This window comes from Vulpes lagopus, chromosome 2, assembly GCF_018345385.1.
Source record: "Vulpes lagopus strain Blue_001 chromosome 2, ASM1834538v1, whole genome shotgun sequence".
Lineage (NCBI taxonomy): Eukaryota > Metazoa > Chordata > Mammalia > Carnivora > Canidae > Vulpes > Vulpes lagopus.
In genome coordinates, this window is record NC_054825.1 from 125,646,820 (window position 1) to 125,664,407 (window position 17,588).

Below are 17,588 nucleotides of genomic sequence, written 5' to 3' on the forward strand. Positions count from 1 at the left end.
ATGACCAGAAGCAGGCATTAATCTACTTGCAAAAGAATAATCTTGCCCAAAAACATAGTACAGAAGGATGGAATAAAGAAGGGGAGAGCAGCAGTCATCTCACTGATCAAATAAATATGACAATTCCACAGTGGAAGGATGCTCACCGAAGGGTCAGCAAGCCCACCTTGCTCCTTGGGTCTGTCTGTAAACGAGTACCTGCGTCAGTACACCTGTCAACGGTATGTTGTATGCAGTGCTTAACACGCTGTGCCATACTGCAGTAATCAGAAAAACCTCAGTGTTTTCCAGAAGTTTTAAAAGGCACCAAATACTAATTTTTCTGCCTTGTGCCAGCCCTCATTCTGTAAGCGTCTGAGTCATCTTATTATAGTACTTTCCTAGAAAGAAATGCCTATAATTTACAGCCAGGTACCCCAGACACACTCATTAGAAGACTTGCTGACTATTTGGGATTGCTAGAAAAGAAACTGCAAGTCCAACTTGATAGCTCCTATATAACTCTTAATTTGCTAAAATTATGTTTTAGCGTCAAATAAAGGACTGAAAGTACCTCATCTAAAAACACTGTAAGAGCAGCAAATGAAGAAAATGTTATAAAACATTTTGGGGGAAAACAAAGAGGGCAGCTATTACAATGGGATCAGATACATTTCGACAGTCTCTTCTGGAAACAACCAGTTGAAACCTAAATCATTCTCAGAGCTAATTTAAATCCTAACCATTCAAGATATAGAATGATACATGGTGGTGAAAGCCACTGTGACCGTAAAAATAGTCACATAATATGGTAGGCGACCCCTCCTCCAATTCCTGTGTGGTTCTATTAATCCCCCTGGAAGCTGATAGTTCCTAGTCCTCTACTACTACCGTGCTCCTCCCAGTCTGAAACCGTGGTATTAGGTATCCGGGGGAGCATCAAGACACCTTTACAAAGAAGGGAAGGAGGAGCTCAGTTTTCAGATTACAAATTTCTGCGATTTTTTTTTTTTTAATGCATGGCCCGCAGAGGTCCACATTTAAGAATTGTTGATACTAGACACTCATGAAAGGAAAAAAAAATTAAATTTCAGTCATAGGCCCAAGAGAGAAGTTACATTTTTTTTTTATGCGAAAGAAAATAAAGACACCACTAAATCGTATATTCCCGAACAATGTCCACCCAGGCCTCGTGCAGGCTGGCCTGGATGCGTCTCTGGGTTCTCCCTCCACCTTTTCCTTCATCCTGGGATCCAGCCACCGCGCTGGGCTCCATTCCTCTCCACACCGAGGCTTTGCTCCTCTTACAGTCCTCTGAGGGGTATGGTGTGTGGTGGAGAAGGACTCCCCGCCAGCTGCTCCAGGACCGCCAGGCGCTGGGGTGCTGGTGCCAGGCCAGAGCCCAGCAGAGGGTGCCCGGATTGCACAGCTCTGTCTGTTACTAGCAAACTGATGGGTTTTGGGATCCTCTTGGTTTCCCGGTCCCATGGAACAGTCGATTATTGGAGACCTGGGGCATCAGATCTAGCCATGACTGTGGAGGGAACCTTGTCCTTGACCTCTACTATTTCTTTAGTGAATGGATCTTTCTACCCTTCACAACAGCTTAAGACTTACAACTCAACTTGATTGGGGCCCCTGGGAGGCTCGGCCGGGTAAGCATGACTCTGGAGGCTGGCTCGGGTCAGGGTCTCCGCGTCCTGAGATCAGTCCCACGTGGGCTCCACACTCATTGAGAAGCCTACTTCCCCTCTCCCTCTGTCCCTCCTCTCACTTGTGCACACGTTCTCTCTCTCAAGTAGATAAATAAATCTTAAAACAAAAAAAAAGGTCAGCCTGATCGGGACTTATAATGTCTGCAGATGACACTATTTCCACCTTGTAGATGGGAAGGAGAGCCCTAGACCTACATCGTCTGGTACAGAAGCCACTAGTTTAAATATAAATAATTCAAATTGAATAAAAAATTCAGTTCCTAAATCGTGGTAGGAATGTTTGAGAGCTCAGGAGCCACAGGTAGCTAGTGGCTACGGTACAGGACGACACCGATCTAGAAACGTTCATAGAACATGAAAATGGAATCGTTTGTCACTGCAGGAAGTTGTTGTCTACTCTAAAACATACATAGAGTGTGTCCTTTCCAGCAGCGAAATTTGGCCCCGAGAAGAGATTAGATGTCTTCTGATGTGGTGACAAGTTTGCAAAGTCATTTGGGATCATTTAGGGTGATAACGTTTAGGAACATGTCAGGAAAACAAAGGAATGGTTGTTTTTCAAGTAACAATAAGGATTTTACTTTGAACACTGATACACGTGAGCTGTGGTTGGAACTTGCCGGCTCAGAATGTAGAAGGCATTTTTAGAGGCCAGTGGGGGGGAGGAGAGGAAGAAAAGAGAGACCTGGTCACTGGTCACAGAGAGGAGGAGAGCAGAGGTGTGCAACGAGGAGCCCAGTAGGTGTGCTGTGGTGGGTGTGATACAGCACTCTTCCCCATTTCCTCCCCCCGAAAAATCTCCTATAAAGTACACATTACTCATGGATACCTTGGGAGTTGAAAATGTTGTTTTTCTGCATCTGCTCTAACACGAGTATGGGGAAGGTGTAATGTGTCCAATTATGTTCAACTTAACCATTTTATCCCCTTGCTACGGGGGATCCTCTTTCTCCAAGGGCAATCTGTGCATGTCTTTTCCGTTGGCGGGATCAGCACAACGACCAACCCCGCCCCATGCCCCAGATGGGCCAGTGTTTGACATGTTCCCAGAGGCCTCCAACATGCAACAAATTTATGGATGGTCGCCAACTGAACAAGGAAAAATGAACTTGGTTTTTCCCCTCATTTACAAACATTTATGGGCACATGATACGTCTGATACGTCCCAAACATTCTTCCAGGAGCTGGCTGTAGGACATTGAGCAAACCATACCCCTGCCATCATCGAGCTTAAATCTCTTCTCCTTTTATGTCCTATCATCTACCCAACAACAGTTAAAGATCTAACAAGGACTAAGTATGTTGCTTTGCCTCTGCTGCGTTTGATCATTTCCAGTGCCAAGCATGAGAGTCCGAGAACCTGGCAAAATATTTGTTGGCTGGTTAAATGAAAGGATAGAGGATAGATGGCTGGGTAATCAGTGTCCTGTACAGAGTAGGCATTTGATCTATATTTGTTGTTAAAGGCTCCTCCAGAAGTAGAATAAAATTAAATTCCTTTAAGTTAGAATTGCCTTTCTGACCATCTTAATTTAGGTCTCAATTACAGAAATCATTTTTGTAACTGAAGCATTGATATGCATTGTAAAAATAGCATTTTATTATTTTTTATTTTTTAAAAATATTTTATTTATTTATTCATGAGAGACACAGAGAGAGGCAGAGACACAGGCAGATGGAGAAGCAGGCTCCATGCAGGGAGCCCGACGTGGGACTCGATCCTGGGTCTCCGGGATCACGCCCTGGGCTGAAGGCAGGCCCTAGACCGCCGAGCCATGCATGGATCCCCAAAATAACATTTTAATAGACACACATTTATAGTGTAAAAATGATAATTTTTTTTTTTGTGTTGGAGGAGTATTATAAAATAGGGAGTCTCTGTCTTCTGGCAGGAGAATAAATAGGTTCAAACTTTCTGAAAGGCAACCTGGAAATATTTTTCTGTAAATCAAAGACATTCATGACATATGACCTAATAATTTTATTTCTAGTGACCCAATTTAAAGAAATATCTGTGAATACAACTGAAGGGATACCTATTTTCTTAACCTGAGAAAGAATGATAAAGAATGTAAGCATCAATAATAAAGAAATGGCTATCGGGACACCCGGGTGGCTCAGTGGGTTAAGTGTCTGCCTTCAACTCTGGTCATGACCCCGAGGTCCTGGGATTAAGGTGCACCGGGCTCCCTGCTCAGGGGGGAGCCTGCTTCTCCCTCTCCCTCTGCATGCCGCCCCACTCATGTGCTCTTTCTCTCTCTCTCAAATAAAAAAATAACATTTTTAAAAAAAGAAGTGGCTATGTAAGCTTTTATTCACTTATATTGCACACACACAAACACAAATGTTGGATCAAGATTATGAATCATCTTTATTTTCTTCTTCAAACCTTTTATATTACTCTATTTTGAACAATGAATAATATATTATTGTGATAACTTCTAGGAGCGTTAATGTATAAGAGATATACAGGAATAGTAAGAGATATGAGCTCAGTTTTAAATAAGTGTGATACCGCCTAGATCAACAAACTGATATTTTGTGCAGGTTTTGCTTAAAGTAATTATTGGGGTAATATTTTTAATTTCTTCCTGTTTGAGTTATTGGTCATATGGGAGAGAGTTGAATATTCTTCATCAAGAAGAGAGTCAGTTGGTAATTGACTGTTTTTAAAGATGCTTTGGTCCTCTTGTTACTGAACTACCAGAACATTTATATAGAATAAAAGAAAATCTAAAAGAAACCGCTAAGGTAAGAAAAGCTTAATACTTGGAAAAGTTGTAACTTTATTGTCCTCTATTAAAAATGTGAAACATTCTCAAGTTTTTACATCTTTTATGAAGCTTTTACCTGCGGTAGAAAATTTCTATAGAAGAATTACATTATCTTCACATGAACCAAATTGTATTTCCTCTCTTTTCTGAGATTTTTGCCACAGCCATATCTGTAGATGCTCTTGTTACAGATTTATTTACGTAGCAATTCAAGTTTCTGACGTTTATGGAGCAACCACTTTAGGAAATGCCTTTGTTTTTCCTTAGGGTGTTTGTCACAAAATTCTCTGTTCCATAGTATACATGTTCGCATTTCTTATAAATAAATGAACTTATTTATTTGTTTGTTTCTTTGTTTGTTTATTTTTATTTGCTTACTTACTTACTTTTAGGGAGGGAGAAGGGGACAGAAGAGGAAGGGCAGAAGGAGGGAGAGAATCTTAAGCAGGCTCCACCAGTGCAGAGCCCAACATGGGACTTGATCTCACAACCCTGAGATAATGACCCTGAAATCATGGCCTGAACTGAAATCAAGATTCAGATGCTTAAAAAAAAAAAAAAGAAAGATTCAGATGCTTAACCAACTGAGACAGACACTCAGGTGGCCCTGTTGGTATTACTATAGAATAATCCCTACATTACTATAGAATAATCCAAACAGCTTTTGAAACGATCAATTCAGCTACTGGGTTACATTGGCTTAACAAAGCCCATTAAATTTTAGCTAGGAGTCTAGTCTTTACACTAGAGCTATGAAAATAGTTCATATATATTTTTTTGGGGGGGAATCATTGTCAGCAAAAGTAAAGATATTGTTTATTCATTTGGGAAATAATTATTTTAAGTAAAATGTTACTAAAGGAATATGCAAATTGATTTACATTATACCACAATGATATGATAACTTTAAAGGATATTTACAGTAAAAAAAAGTATTACCTTTTTAAAAATTATGTAAATAATTTCAGTCCTGCTTGAAAAATCTGCATCAAAATACTGGGTAGGATTCCATCTTCTTATGATTCTGTGAGGGACACTGGAGAAGCATGTTAAGTGGGCATGACTCTTGGTCTTTGAGTTTATATACAGTTCAAGGCAATAACAGCTAAAGTGAATATTTAGTTGATATGTCTGATATATAATATATTTAAGCTAAAATATGCACTCTAGTTGTATTTTTAATTTTTGCATCAAGTGGTATCATCAAATCAATAACGATAATCATTTTAATAAGGGAAGAAAATCACAGATTATATTTGTGATCAAGAAAGAAAAAAAAATAAAGAGAAGGATTCACACAATAGTAATTACCTGAGCAGATGGATTCCTAATCCTAGAAATAAACATGCTAATTAAGCTACACTACAGAATGACAAGATATTATGGTCTTCTGAGTCTGGAGAGATTGTTATTCTAATTTACTAGTGTAACTTAATTCTCAATATATTAAAAAGTACTTAATCAACCAAATCTTTTTTTAATTATCAAACTTATTTAGGCAGTTTTAATGTTTCTGTAAATTTCTTCCATGTTTTTCTTCTATAGGGGCAGACTTTCTCACCAGTGATTCACGGCTTGTTTCATATTTGTATTTTTCATAGAGCAGGATTGAGTTTTGTTATGTATCTAAGAAGACACTCTTTTCTGTCTGCTGTCAGTGAGATTTTAATTAGGGAATTAAAGATCATAATGCTGACCTGTTCACAGCTATCCTATGCTGCCTTCCTTTAAAGATGAAAGGAAGTCTTTATTAATAATTGGAATTTGCAATTCTTGGACTGATTTAGATGAGTTACTGATTTTGCTACTTCCACAACTATTTTGGAGGAAAGTAATGGGAAGATGGAAAATGATATATGGAAGGCAGAAGTTTGTTGAAATAAGTAAGTGTGAGAAAGAAGCCAGGAAGAAAGTATCATATTTTCATATTTACCAGTGCATGAGGAGTTTGAATTACCTAACCAGTAATTGATCAACATAAAATATTTTTGGAAGGTTCTGGAATACATATAATTAGCATGACATTTCTTGGTCCTTGGATGCAAGTCATTATGGAAGACAGAGATTTTTTTTTTTTAAGATTTTATTTTAAGTAACCCCTACACCCAACACCCAACGTGGGGCTCGAACCCACCACCCCAAGATGAAGAGTCGCATACTCCACCGAATAAGCCAGCCAGGCGCCCCAAAAGCAATAGATTTTTAGAGCAAAAAAGAGTCATCCAGGAAGAAATTCTATAGCTGGTTTAATTTAGTGTCTAATTGCTTCCCAAAATGTTTGTGTGTGGGACTATATGGGTGGAGGGGAAGTGGTGTATGTTACTTTCCTGTCTTTTTCCCTATATTTAGATTTTAGTTGTAACCATGGTATACACTTTTTTTATATCAAAAGATATCTTAACTATATTTAAAAGTGGTAAATATTTAAGACAATTATGTAAGTGTAACTGGCCTCAATTTTAATCTAATTCAACAAACATTTATTGAATAAACATAAGCCTGGCAGTAGAGAGATACGTAACCTTAAAAAAAATCTGGTCCTAACCCCTTAGACCTTATTACTCAAACTGTGGTCCATGGACAAGCAGCACAGGCATTTTCTAGGAATTGTTAGATATACAGAATTTTAGGGGCACCTGGGTGGCTCAGCTGGTTAAGCGCCAGCTCTTGCTTTGGGCTCAGGTCATGACCTCAGGATCCTGGGATCCAGCCCCTTACCAGGCTCCATGCTTAGCGTAGAGTCGGCTTGAGGATTCTCTCCTTTTTCCTCTGCCCCTCGCCCTGTGCTCTCTTTCTAAAATAAATAAATCTTAAAAAAGAAAAAAAGATATGCAGAATTTTAGGCTCCATCCCAGCCCTTGGAAACCAAAATCTACATTGCAACAAGATTTCCAGGTGATTCAAACGCATACTAAATTTTGAGAAGCACTATGTTCGAAGAACATAGTCTAAGCAAAGAAGCAGACACTAGCTTTTTTTTTTTAAGGCAATAATTTTATAAGAAATGTGCTACCTCAGAAACAAATACTGCAGACAGTAATAGAATCTAATTCTGCTTATAGAGACTTGTAATGGTTTTAACTCCACTCTCTTCTATGCTACACTTTCCACATGACACATCAGCATTTTCTAAACTGTGTCTCTGGGTCAAATACACCTGAGAAATGGTGCATGATCTATACCACTGCTTAGAGATGCCTTGTTCCCAAAAGCACGTGAAAGATTCTGAGAAGTCCTAAAAGACGCGTCTGTTTTACATAAACCCAGGAATCCACAAATATACTTAAACATGCAACTTTCTTGCCTTGCGTGGTACCATTAAAATACTCCAGAACTAGAGTTCTGTGGAACACACTTTGGCAAACATGCATTTTATGAGTTGGCAACATTTTGCTCATGAATACCTTACTTGGATCCTTCTGCTTTCCATTAACATCTCTTTCTCCTTTTTTATAAAGTATCTAGAATAAATTCAACTTTGAATATAGGTGTGAACAAAAAAATACAATTTAGCTCTGACACAATGTATATAAAATATAGGAAGTCTGAGGCAAATTAATTCAGCTGTTTCATTAAAACCCATCCAGATCTGGATAGATAAAGTGGTCTTTGAACAAACAGCATGTGAAAGCCTGGCCTCCACATATCTTTGAAATTAAGCTGGATCCTGCAAGTAATGAAAGGGAAGTTTTGGTTAACTACCAATAATGAATAATTCATTGGTGAGATTATGAATAAGAACAATTGTCATGACTAAAATAATGTTCCTGAAACTGACATAGCATTTGAAATAGGGCAGTTTATAGATTCAGCTAAGAGACAGTAGGTATATACTCTGTGCTGATAAATTGTTGAAATTCAAAACTTCCTTCAGGGAATAGATGCGTGGTTCTGTCAAATTAATAGTAAGGAGCCCTTAAAACTCAGAAATTCAAAGGCAATGAAGTCAAAGCACATGCCAAGGATTTTACAATTCTCAATTCTGTTAGCTCCTCAGACCTGCCATTTGTTTGTGTTGCTGCTATTTAAGGTATTTTCTCTCGAATTATAAAAGGAAGATAGGCTCTCCTCTACCTTGGAAACTATTTTTTAGTATAGAAAAGACTTTGAAAACACAAGTCTACCTACCTGAGCTATTTGGTTAGTTGAGGATGCCTCTAGTTCTGACTTCATTGGCCCAATGATTCTTGTTTGTTTTAAAATATTAATCCAGCCTAGCAGGGCTCTCATAAATCTGCTCCTCCTCGTACGGCAGTAACAGTATAACTCCCATTGGAAGGTCCCTGAGGTAAGAGCCCTCCGTGGACCAGAGGCTTGGCAGGACTGCACGACGTCTTCACCCAAGACACGCAGCCAGGGGGAAACCCCAAGGTAGAGTTTCCAAGATGATTAGCCACTGTTCTTCTAATTTCTAATTTTTAACTCAAAGAAAATCACAGAAGTTGACCTCAGACATCATTTGGCCATCGTTCCCTGCGTTAATCCAACCCCAGTTCTTAAAACTGAAAGCGCGACCCAGCTATTTTAGCAAATTGCGGCTGGCCATTCCAGTTTGCCAACAGCGACTCTCCCTGTCATCCAGGTGGCATGTGATGGAATTGCCTAGGGCTTAGTAAATCTTGTGGTTTTGTGAAGAAAATCCAGGAGATAAGTTCTTGTTTTTCATAGAGAGAAAAGATCATTTCTACGTATACTGATAGCATGTCTTTCCGGTATCTTCTTTCTGATTCATTTAAAAATGTGCATTTTTGAAAGCCTCATGTGAAATAAAACATCAGTACCTTCTGCATGTGTTTCCTGTGGTAACCAAACAATATTACAGAAGTGTATACAGTAAGATGTACAGATATGTAGGGGGAGTGGAAAATTACAGTGTAGTGAAGGGAGCAAATGGGTAATGTAAATTATATTGATACTATAAACAGATAACTTGGCTTTGGGGACAATAGTGTGGTAAAATGCTGCATTTCCATTTCTTATCATTACGCCTGACAGTACCTAGATAAAAACCATTGCCAAATTTACTGAAAAGGGGAAATGCAAAAATATTTGTGGTCCACACCTGGCTTAAGCTAGAGAAAATGCTTTAGAAAGGTCCACTGGAACTTCGTCAATTTTCTTACCAGATGTATAATTGACAAATTAGGTTGTTCCCATTTGTGAGAAGGAAAAAATAAATGAAATGACACAGTGCTACTATAAAAGGAGGGATGCCACTCATGTTGAAAGAGAACAGAAAGAGTATGTCACAAATATATATTCGATGTTTATTCCCATGTAATTCGAGAATGATGAAACTGAGCTCTCTTCTAGTCCAATTACCTGCCCTACATAAAAATATTTTGATGCCTCCACTTTATATATGAATATTTATATTGAATACCATACCTACACCTATGTGTACAATATATATGGGTACCGCATGTATATACCTAAAGCAGCCCACCAATGTGATGTCAAAGGGAATTCCAACATAACTGAAAAAGAAAAAAAAAAGGTGTTGTTCATTTTTCAAATATGCATTATTTTTTACACATGAAGAAACACTTCTGTTTGGTCAGATCACATCCGTATGACGGGAAATTTTATTCACATTCATGAAATCAAGTAGCCCCTAAGCTGTACTTGAGATCATAGTTTAAAAAGTCACTTATTAAATCAGACACCTGAAACTCCTCTTCTAGAAAAGACGATATGGATTGTCAGGTTCTTGGGTCAGCTCACAGAGTGGATCGAGTGCTAGGTACCACAGGTAGTCCTAAGGTCATCCTGGAGCCTCCATACCTGACTTTCTCTGGAGTTCTAAGCAATTTCATTCTGCACTCAATTCTATTCAACTGTGTTTCTTAAGTATTTTTGATGTGCCATGTGTTAGACAATTGCCTTGTAACTTTTCTGGGTCTGGAACCTATGGCCCATCTCAACCTTGAAGACTGAGCTACCCTATGCCCCAGAACCCTTTGGCAAATATCCCATGGCTGTCTTCCACGTAAACGTAAGCCTTAAAGTAAGATAAAGAACTTGAGATAATGGGGCTTAGTGGTTCTGAAAGCTACGAAGGGAAGGTGTGGGTCTGGCGTCAAGGGGATTGATATACCAGCATTCTCTGATAATGGTGATGCTAGGACGTAACCACTCATTTGGAAATTGTGTACTCTTAAGTTGGAGAATGATGAAGCCATTAATAGATCACAGCACTGAAAAAAATGAGTGAGTTAAGTTGCTAATAAATAATAATAACTTTGAATTATAACTTGTGGTTGATTACCACCCATCCTTTGACTTGTATCCTTTTTTTTTTTTTAATGGAAAATAGAAAGGGAGAGAAGTTACAATAGAAGCACATGATGTCGTGAGCACTGGGTGTTACACTCAAGTGATGAATTACTCAACAGTCCATCAGAAATTAAGAATGTACTTTATGCTGGCTAATTGAATTTCAATAAAAAAAAGAAGAGTAAATTTTGAATGGATGGATGAAAAAAATGGATGAACTCATTTACTGAGTAATTATTATATGCTCAGACACTATTTCAGACAATTTCTCACCCTCCTTGAAATGTCCTAGGTGTCCCCGCTCCATAGAGGAGGCAACTAATGTGAACGGTATTGTGACTTCCCTTAAGGACTATACACCTCATAAAGAGGTAGGATTGGAATTTGAATCCATTTTCTTTTGACTCCAAAGATCACAGGTAGAAATAAAACCCCTTAGTTTCAGAAAGTAGTATTCTTGGTAAAATAACTATCATTGGGAAGTTTGCACGCCTGACAGTGTGGGTTTCCTTAGGTCCCCACTCCCAGGCTTTGGTCAATTTCTTCCTCAAGGAAGGGTTTTGGGAGAAGAGTATTCCGAATGGAGGCAAACCCTGTACAAGCCGATGACAAGTTAAACTTGAGAGGAGAATAGGAAACATCTACATTTCAGTGCAGTTTTGAATCAGAAGATGCAGCCAATGGAAACCTCTCCCAGGAAGTGCTAGAAGGACTTAGTGGGGGAGGAGAAGGGAGGGGAGGGGTGGAGAACTAGCATGGCACCATCAGTTTTTAATATTAAGCCATCAGAGGACAATATGCGTATAGCAAAAATTTTACTCTTGTGAAGCGATTTATTTATTTATTTATTTATTTATTTATTTATTTATTTATTGTGAAGCGATCTAGGTACAAATTCAGATCTAATATATTTTCTTGTTTATTTTGCTTACCAGCCGAAGTGATGACAGCATGAAAAATAGTTACTGAAATAGCATAATCCCAGACCCGTTCTTCTACAACCAGAACGAAAAGCAATCCGCAAAGTAGGTGACCTGCGTTGAGACTAGAAGAACTGCAAATAGAATGAAGACTATAATTTTTGGAACTAGAGAAACTAACAGTTCTGAAACACGGTTAGTTAACAGAACCATTACAACTTACTCTGCGAGGAAATTTTGGTAAGAATTTTCAAAATATTCCATCTCTTAACAGTCCTCAAATTTGGGTAAGAGCTTTTTAACATATTCTGCCTCTTAATAATCCCTTGACTTTTAGAAAATAATTTGTTTCACGTTCTTTGTACTCATCACTTTAAAGGTAAATACAATGAAGAAAGGTTACCATGTAATCAATACACATTGATCTATAGTTCGACTGCAGCTGTCCAATTAAGATATATTAAAAACTAATGAGAAATACAGGTCTGAGTTTTCAAAAATGAAAAAAAAGAAATGTAAGAGTTCATTGACTTATGACATTCTTTTGGTACCAATCACTGCCTTTCTTGGAAATGAGTTCCTTCGCATCTTTGTAATGAAGTGGCAGTTCCCATAGTCCTCGGGGACACATAACCAGGGACCCTGGATCAAAGGAAGCCTCATGAATGACTTGTGTGGATGGAGGCACTCTTCTAAACCACCCGATTGTCTCAGAGTCGTCTCCCTGAACACATATAAAGAGCTAGTTATTTACAGGTCAGGACCACAAATCTCTAAGAGCCTTGAACATGTGAAGGGTCAACCTTTTGCGCCTTGTCTTTGATATGGATATTTAAGACTATAGTGCTTTCGAAGGAGAGATCCATCAAACATATGTGACAAATATATGTGACCTACCATCAAGGTCCCTTTATAATGATGTCATTTTCAGTAAAAATCACCTTTTTTTAAAACAAAAATGCAGCAAATGATTGAGATGTTCTAATAATTCAGGAATCAATGAATCTAGATGGGCAAACTCTCCATTTTTCAAAGCAAAAGGTAAAATAATCACGTTATATCCCTTGTGCAGAAGTAATTTATTAACCAGCAAGCCAGCGATTGTTTTGTGGTGAGCGAGGCACTAGCCAAGTGAGCAAGTCCCAAGTGCCACCCTTTTGAAAGGCCTTACACTGATTTCTCCTCAATTATATTTAATTTCACTTAACAGGTTTCAAAAAGTTGAGGGGAGAATTCATACCGACTCCTTTTCTATTATACGGGAATAAATTTTTTAGTTCAGCATGTCCTGTTCCCTAAAATCTAGGCTGAGGAAGGAAGTACATTGATGGATCATATTGACAGCACCTCTTCCCAGCACGTTTCCACTTCTACCTCTATCAGTGGCTCACGCAGCCTCCAGATTATTAGAGGGAAATGGAGAGGCCTCTTTTATCAGCATTTATAGATTTTATAGGTTAACTTGCAGCTACTTGGAGACATTGATTTTAGTCTTGAACAAGCTATATTTGCATATATTGATTTACAAAAAAGGCTTATGCTTTGTTTATAATATGAAAGAAAGCATGATTTTTAAAAAGTAATACAAAATTTAAAATCAGGATACCAATGTGATAGTCTTGCTTTTTAGCTTAGGAGGTATAAAACCTTGAGTACAATTTTAACGTCTGGGTCAGTCTGTTTCTCTTTAATTAGGAAATGGAGTGCTATCTTTTCCACCTCAAAAAATTGTTAGGAGGATTTTAATTTAAAATGAAAGCAATTTGTAACCTATTCTCTGCTATGCAAAGGAAAGATATTAGTAATCAAAATGTTTTAACTAGACTTAAACTTTCCAGTGTCCTTGCTAAACCTACTCCCCTGGGTGACAAAATCATTGAAACAGATGAGAAACTTGACCCTAACTCCATGCCCCAGGCTCTGAGATTACTCTCCCACTTTATCTCTGAGATTAAAGTCTAAATTCTCAAAGTAACAACTTTGAGGAGTTAGGGCAGTTATCTCCCCAAGCCCAGAATTAAAGATCTAATAGGCTAAGGTTTTATTGATATCTTTGTATAAATGTTAGTGTTTTGTGAGAGGAGAGAATGATATAAACTGTGCCAGGCATCCTGGGGATCTTTACTAATCTCTGCTATGTAAAAACACAGCCTTTCCAATAAGCTGTGTCATTCCTATCTTTCATTGACTAACCCAAAGGCAAGAATTAAATAGTAACAGTTGAGTTTTAAATCCCCTTCCAAAAAAAACCCGACATACACAGCCCTTACTTAACTCTTAACTGTGACTATTTCCTTATCAATTGTGGACAGTTTTGATAGAAAATAAGTTAATTCTACATTCAATAGGGAAGCACATAAAGAGAAAGTTAGTGTAGAGTGTTAGGCCTCTTGCGTCTCATTAGAATGAGAGTCTTTTTCCTAACATATTCTTCGTCTATTCAAAATTGAATCGATAAAAGCACCAAACAAGGTCACCCATTCGAGGACGTTGTTCTAAAGCTTTTTAATTCGAAGTCAGTAATTCTAACTGACCAAGCCTCCTGTACAAGTCATATTCAAAATCTGGTTTCTTTGTCTTCAGGCAATTTTTGTAGATCTGCATATTTGTTCCAAAAAAAACATGTCCAGTGGTTTTCTAAAGAATCGTAATGCTTAAAAAATCCACAATTCATTAAAAAAAAAAAGTAGGATGAAATTTAACAGACTGTTATGAATAATTATATTTAGAAAGTAAGTTTATGATTGAATTTCTTCTTTTTCTCCTTTCTACTTGTAGGTATTTTATAAGCTTTCATTAATTTATGTGTATTATTTTATAATGGAAATAACATTAGAATCTCATTTTTCTAAAGATGGGACAAACCATGAATCCCCCCCAAAACAAGTATGTTTGACATGTATTCAATGCAAGTAGCTGTTATTATTAACACATATGAGGCTTATGAATGTAGTAGATATCAATTAATAATTATTTTTTCAACTGAAATAATGAATTTAAAAAAGATACATTTTTCCTTAGTATACTCTCACATACCACTTTTCCTTCGCAATGTGTTCCCCCCCACCCCTATTTTGGAAAGAAAAATCAAACTAAGCAGAAATGTACAAAGCAGAAAATGAAAGTCCTCTGTCATCCCAGCTGGGAGATAACAGTTTGTTGCATAATTCTCCAGATTTCTTACCACTGACACCATGTATTTTACTCTGTTCTACAAAAATGAATAATTACACTACACAAACACTATTGTCGTCCTTATTTTCCATGCCATATCTCATGAGCATTTCTCTACATCAACATATTAAATCAGTCTTCTTTCTCTTCCTTGAAAGATGTTTAATGTGCAAAATATTTGCCTACAAGATCATCAAATAAAAATTCCTATAATAATTCTATTTGTTTATTCCACTATTCCATCCTATCCCACCTTTTAGGAATAGCTACTTTAAAATTTGTGATGGCATTTTTCCACATTAATTTTTGAAGTCAGATATAAGATACAGATGGCTGAGTGGAAGGCCTGATATCTTACAAATTTTTATAAAACAAAAACTATTTTGTTTTTTGACGCATTTAATTCACTAATTGACAAAGATTGGAAATTAAAACCAATTACCTTTAAATTTGTGTTGAGCCATAAGGGATTTGTTTTGAAATCCAATGGTGCCAGGACATCCAACTCACATGCCCTGAAGATGTTACAAATGAAAATAGTTTTCTCCGGGGGCCGCAGTTCCTCCTAACTTCGCATATCAAGGCTTTGAATATTGCTCTTCACATAAGTTATTAGTTTTACCCACATTGTGGCACATTTAGGAGCTGGCTGACTTGCATGGCAGCCAAATAATCTTTTTATCCACATTGTCTTATTTGTCCAGTTAAGTCCACCTAGTGGGTTTCATTGTATTTTAGGTCTCTGCTGTAATCTTGAAAGTCTTTTCTATTAAATATGGGAGGAGAACTTAACCTAATTCTGTGGCAAGAGCCTAGGCATGGAAATCCACAAGACCCAGGCTCTAACCCAATGGTGTTGTGAAACTGTGAATTTGGGTAAGTCCGTTCCATTTGGAGTGGAACTTTAGTGTCTCTTCTGTAAATTGAAAAGGTTAATCTCTGAGATCTCTTCCTGTTGTAAAATCGGAGTCTATAAATATACACCCTCTACTGTGCCTGTTGTAGTTGTGTGCAGCTGGTCAATCAGTTAGCTGCCTCCTGGAGCTTTAAGGCCCAAGAACTTAAAATTCCTCTCCTCTGACTCACATTAACTACAAATCCCTGAAATCAGGCTCAGAGAGCCTTGAAGATTCTTAGCTCTTCCCTGCTCCAGGCATGGCCTCACCATCTCTCGTCCCAGGAACAGCTGAGACTGTATGTGAGCAGCAGATGCTTCCTCAGTGGGTTTGCCTGCAAGCATGCTGAATAACATTATTCCCATTGCAAAAGTTGGTATAATTATTTTTGGTTACTAATTTGCATATTGAAATCAAAGGGTCCTAACTCCTTGCTTGCACAATAAAATTAAATTATGTAAACACTCTACTTCTTAGAAATTATTTGTAAAGCTACATTCAGGTATTTCAAAGCAATCAATATATTGGCAACCTTGATTTGTAGAGACAAAATTCACCCATGGCAAGTCAAAAAAAAATTTCCCCCCCCCCAAAAAAAAGCCTCACAGTGCCATAGCAATATCATTGAAAATACACATTTTACCTTGTCCTCATAATAACCCTCTTTTGATTAATTACTTCCATTTGACAAATGAAGACAAGAGAAGCTCTATGGCTTAGTTAAGATTTTCCAAAAAGTTAGTAAGAACCTAGGCCAGAATTTAGGTCTCCTGACTTGAGTCCAAGAGAGATTTCCAGTATGTATCAGAAAATATTTAAATCCGATGCAGATTATCTCTACATTCCCTTCTAATTCAAATCTGCTCTGATTCAATACCAGCCCAGGGAGTAATAGGTTCACTTTCTTTCTTTCACCATCTTCCAAAGAAGAAAGAGTAACAGTCTTGTCTGGTCCTGTCTACCCACATCATTTCATGATTGTTGCTTTGATCATTTTTGAAGATGGCACATTTGCTATTTTTCCTTTAAAAAGGTGCAGAAATATATCATTTTTAAAACATTGTATCCCCTATTCCATAAAGGCATGCCAAGTACTAAATATAGACTCCTTTCATATTCAATCTTAGCTTTTAAATTCTGTTTGAAGGCAGCTTTCCTGAGCATCATGCAGCACATGCCCAGGACCTTGTAGTACACAGTGTGGAAGAGGATGACACATATAAGAAGATTCTGCAAAACAACCTGCAGAGAACACAGACGTGAGCTCCAAGAGCCTGGGCTTTTTCACATGGTTGTTGGTAAGGAGTCTGACAAACAAAAGACGATGGATGACCCCTAGATAGTGTTGGCTAACTTTGTTTTTCTTGGAGACCCACGGGGCGGGAAGGACTTCAAAGTCCACGGTGAAAGTTTTTCTGACTGGAAAGGCTGGCGTAGTCCGCATCTGCACCAGGATTGGTGCAGTATGAAAATCCATGTCACTTACCTTCCTTCTCCTACAACACACGTCCTACATGCTAACACTTATAGTTTAATTTGACAAAATGATCTTCAATCTCATCCATCATGATAGTCAAAATATGAGAACAGCTGAGAAATTTTGAGAAGTATGAACACAAAAGTACACAGTAACACGGTAATAATTAAACCTGTGTGCAAGAATTTACAGAGCAATTGGTGAAAACACAACAGACAGTCCTAAAATGGCCTCTACCGCATTTGAGACTTGAAGGAAGCACTGCAGATTAATGGGGACCAGATGGATTACTCAATAAACAGTGTTGTGAAAATTGTCTAACTTCTAGACAGAAAAATCCCATTAGATTCCAGTCTTGTACCAGACACCAAAATAAA

The 17,588-nt window shown here is 37.8% G+C and overlaps 1 protein-coding gene across 1 annotated transcript; it reads right to left on the bottom strand.

The window, feature by feature from the left end:
* Positions 1–7,207: 7,207 nt before the first annotated feature.
* On the bottom strand, positions 7,208–17,211 carry TMEM244 (transmembrane protein 244). Its single transcript, XM_041733021.1, has 5 exons — positions 17,089–17,211; positions 16,899–17,018; positions 15,206–15,361; positions 14,213–14,301; positions 7,208–11,849 (listed from the first exon to the last, which is right to left on the bottom strand). Exons 1-5 carry the CDS (start codon positions 17,209–17,211, stop codon positions 11,606–11,608), a joined length of 732 nt encoding a protein of 243 aa, XP_041588955.1. The 3' UTR covers positions 7,208–11,605.
* Positions 17,212–17,588: the final 377 nt, after the last annotated feature.

Excerpts from the sequence above, each read along its gene's own strand:
- TMEM244 (XM_041733021.1), bottom strand. The coding sequence starts at position 17,211 with ATGGATTTTCATACTGCACCAATCCTGGTGCAGATGCGGACTACGCCA. Across the intron at positions 14,302-15,205 it reads ACAAAATAGTTTTTGTTTTA|AAAACCACTGGACATGTTTT; the intron begins TAAAAATTTGTA and ends ACGATTCTTTAG. Across the intron at positions 11,850-14,212 it reads CCAGATTTTGAATATGACTT|AACTGTTAGTTTCTCTAGTT; the intron begins GTACAGGAGGCT and ends ACCGTGTTTCAG.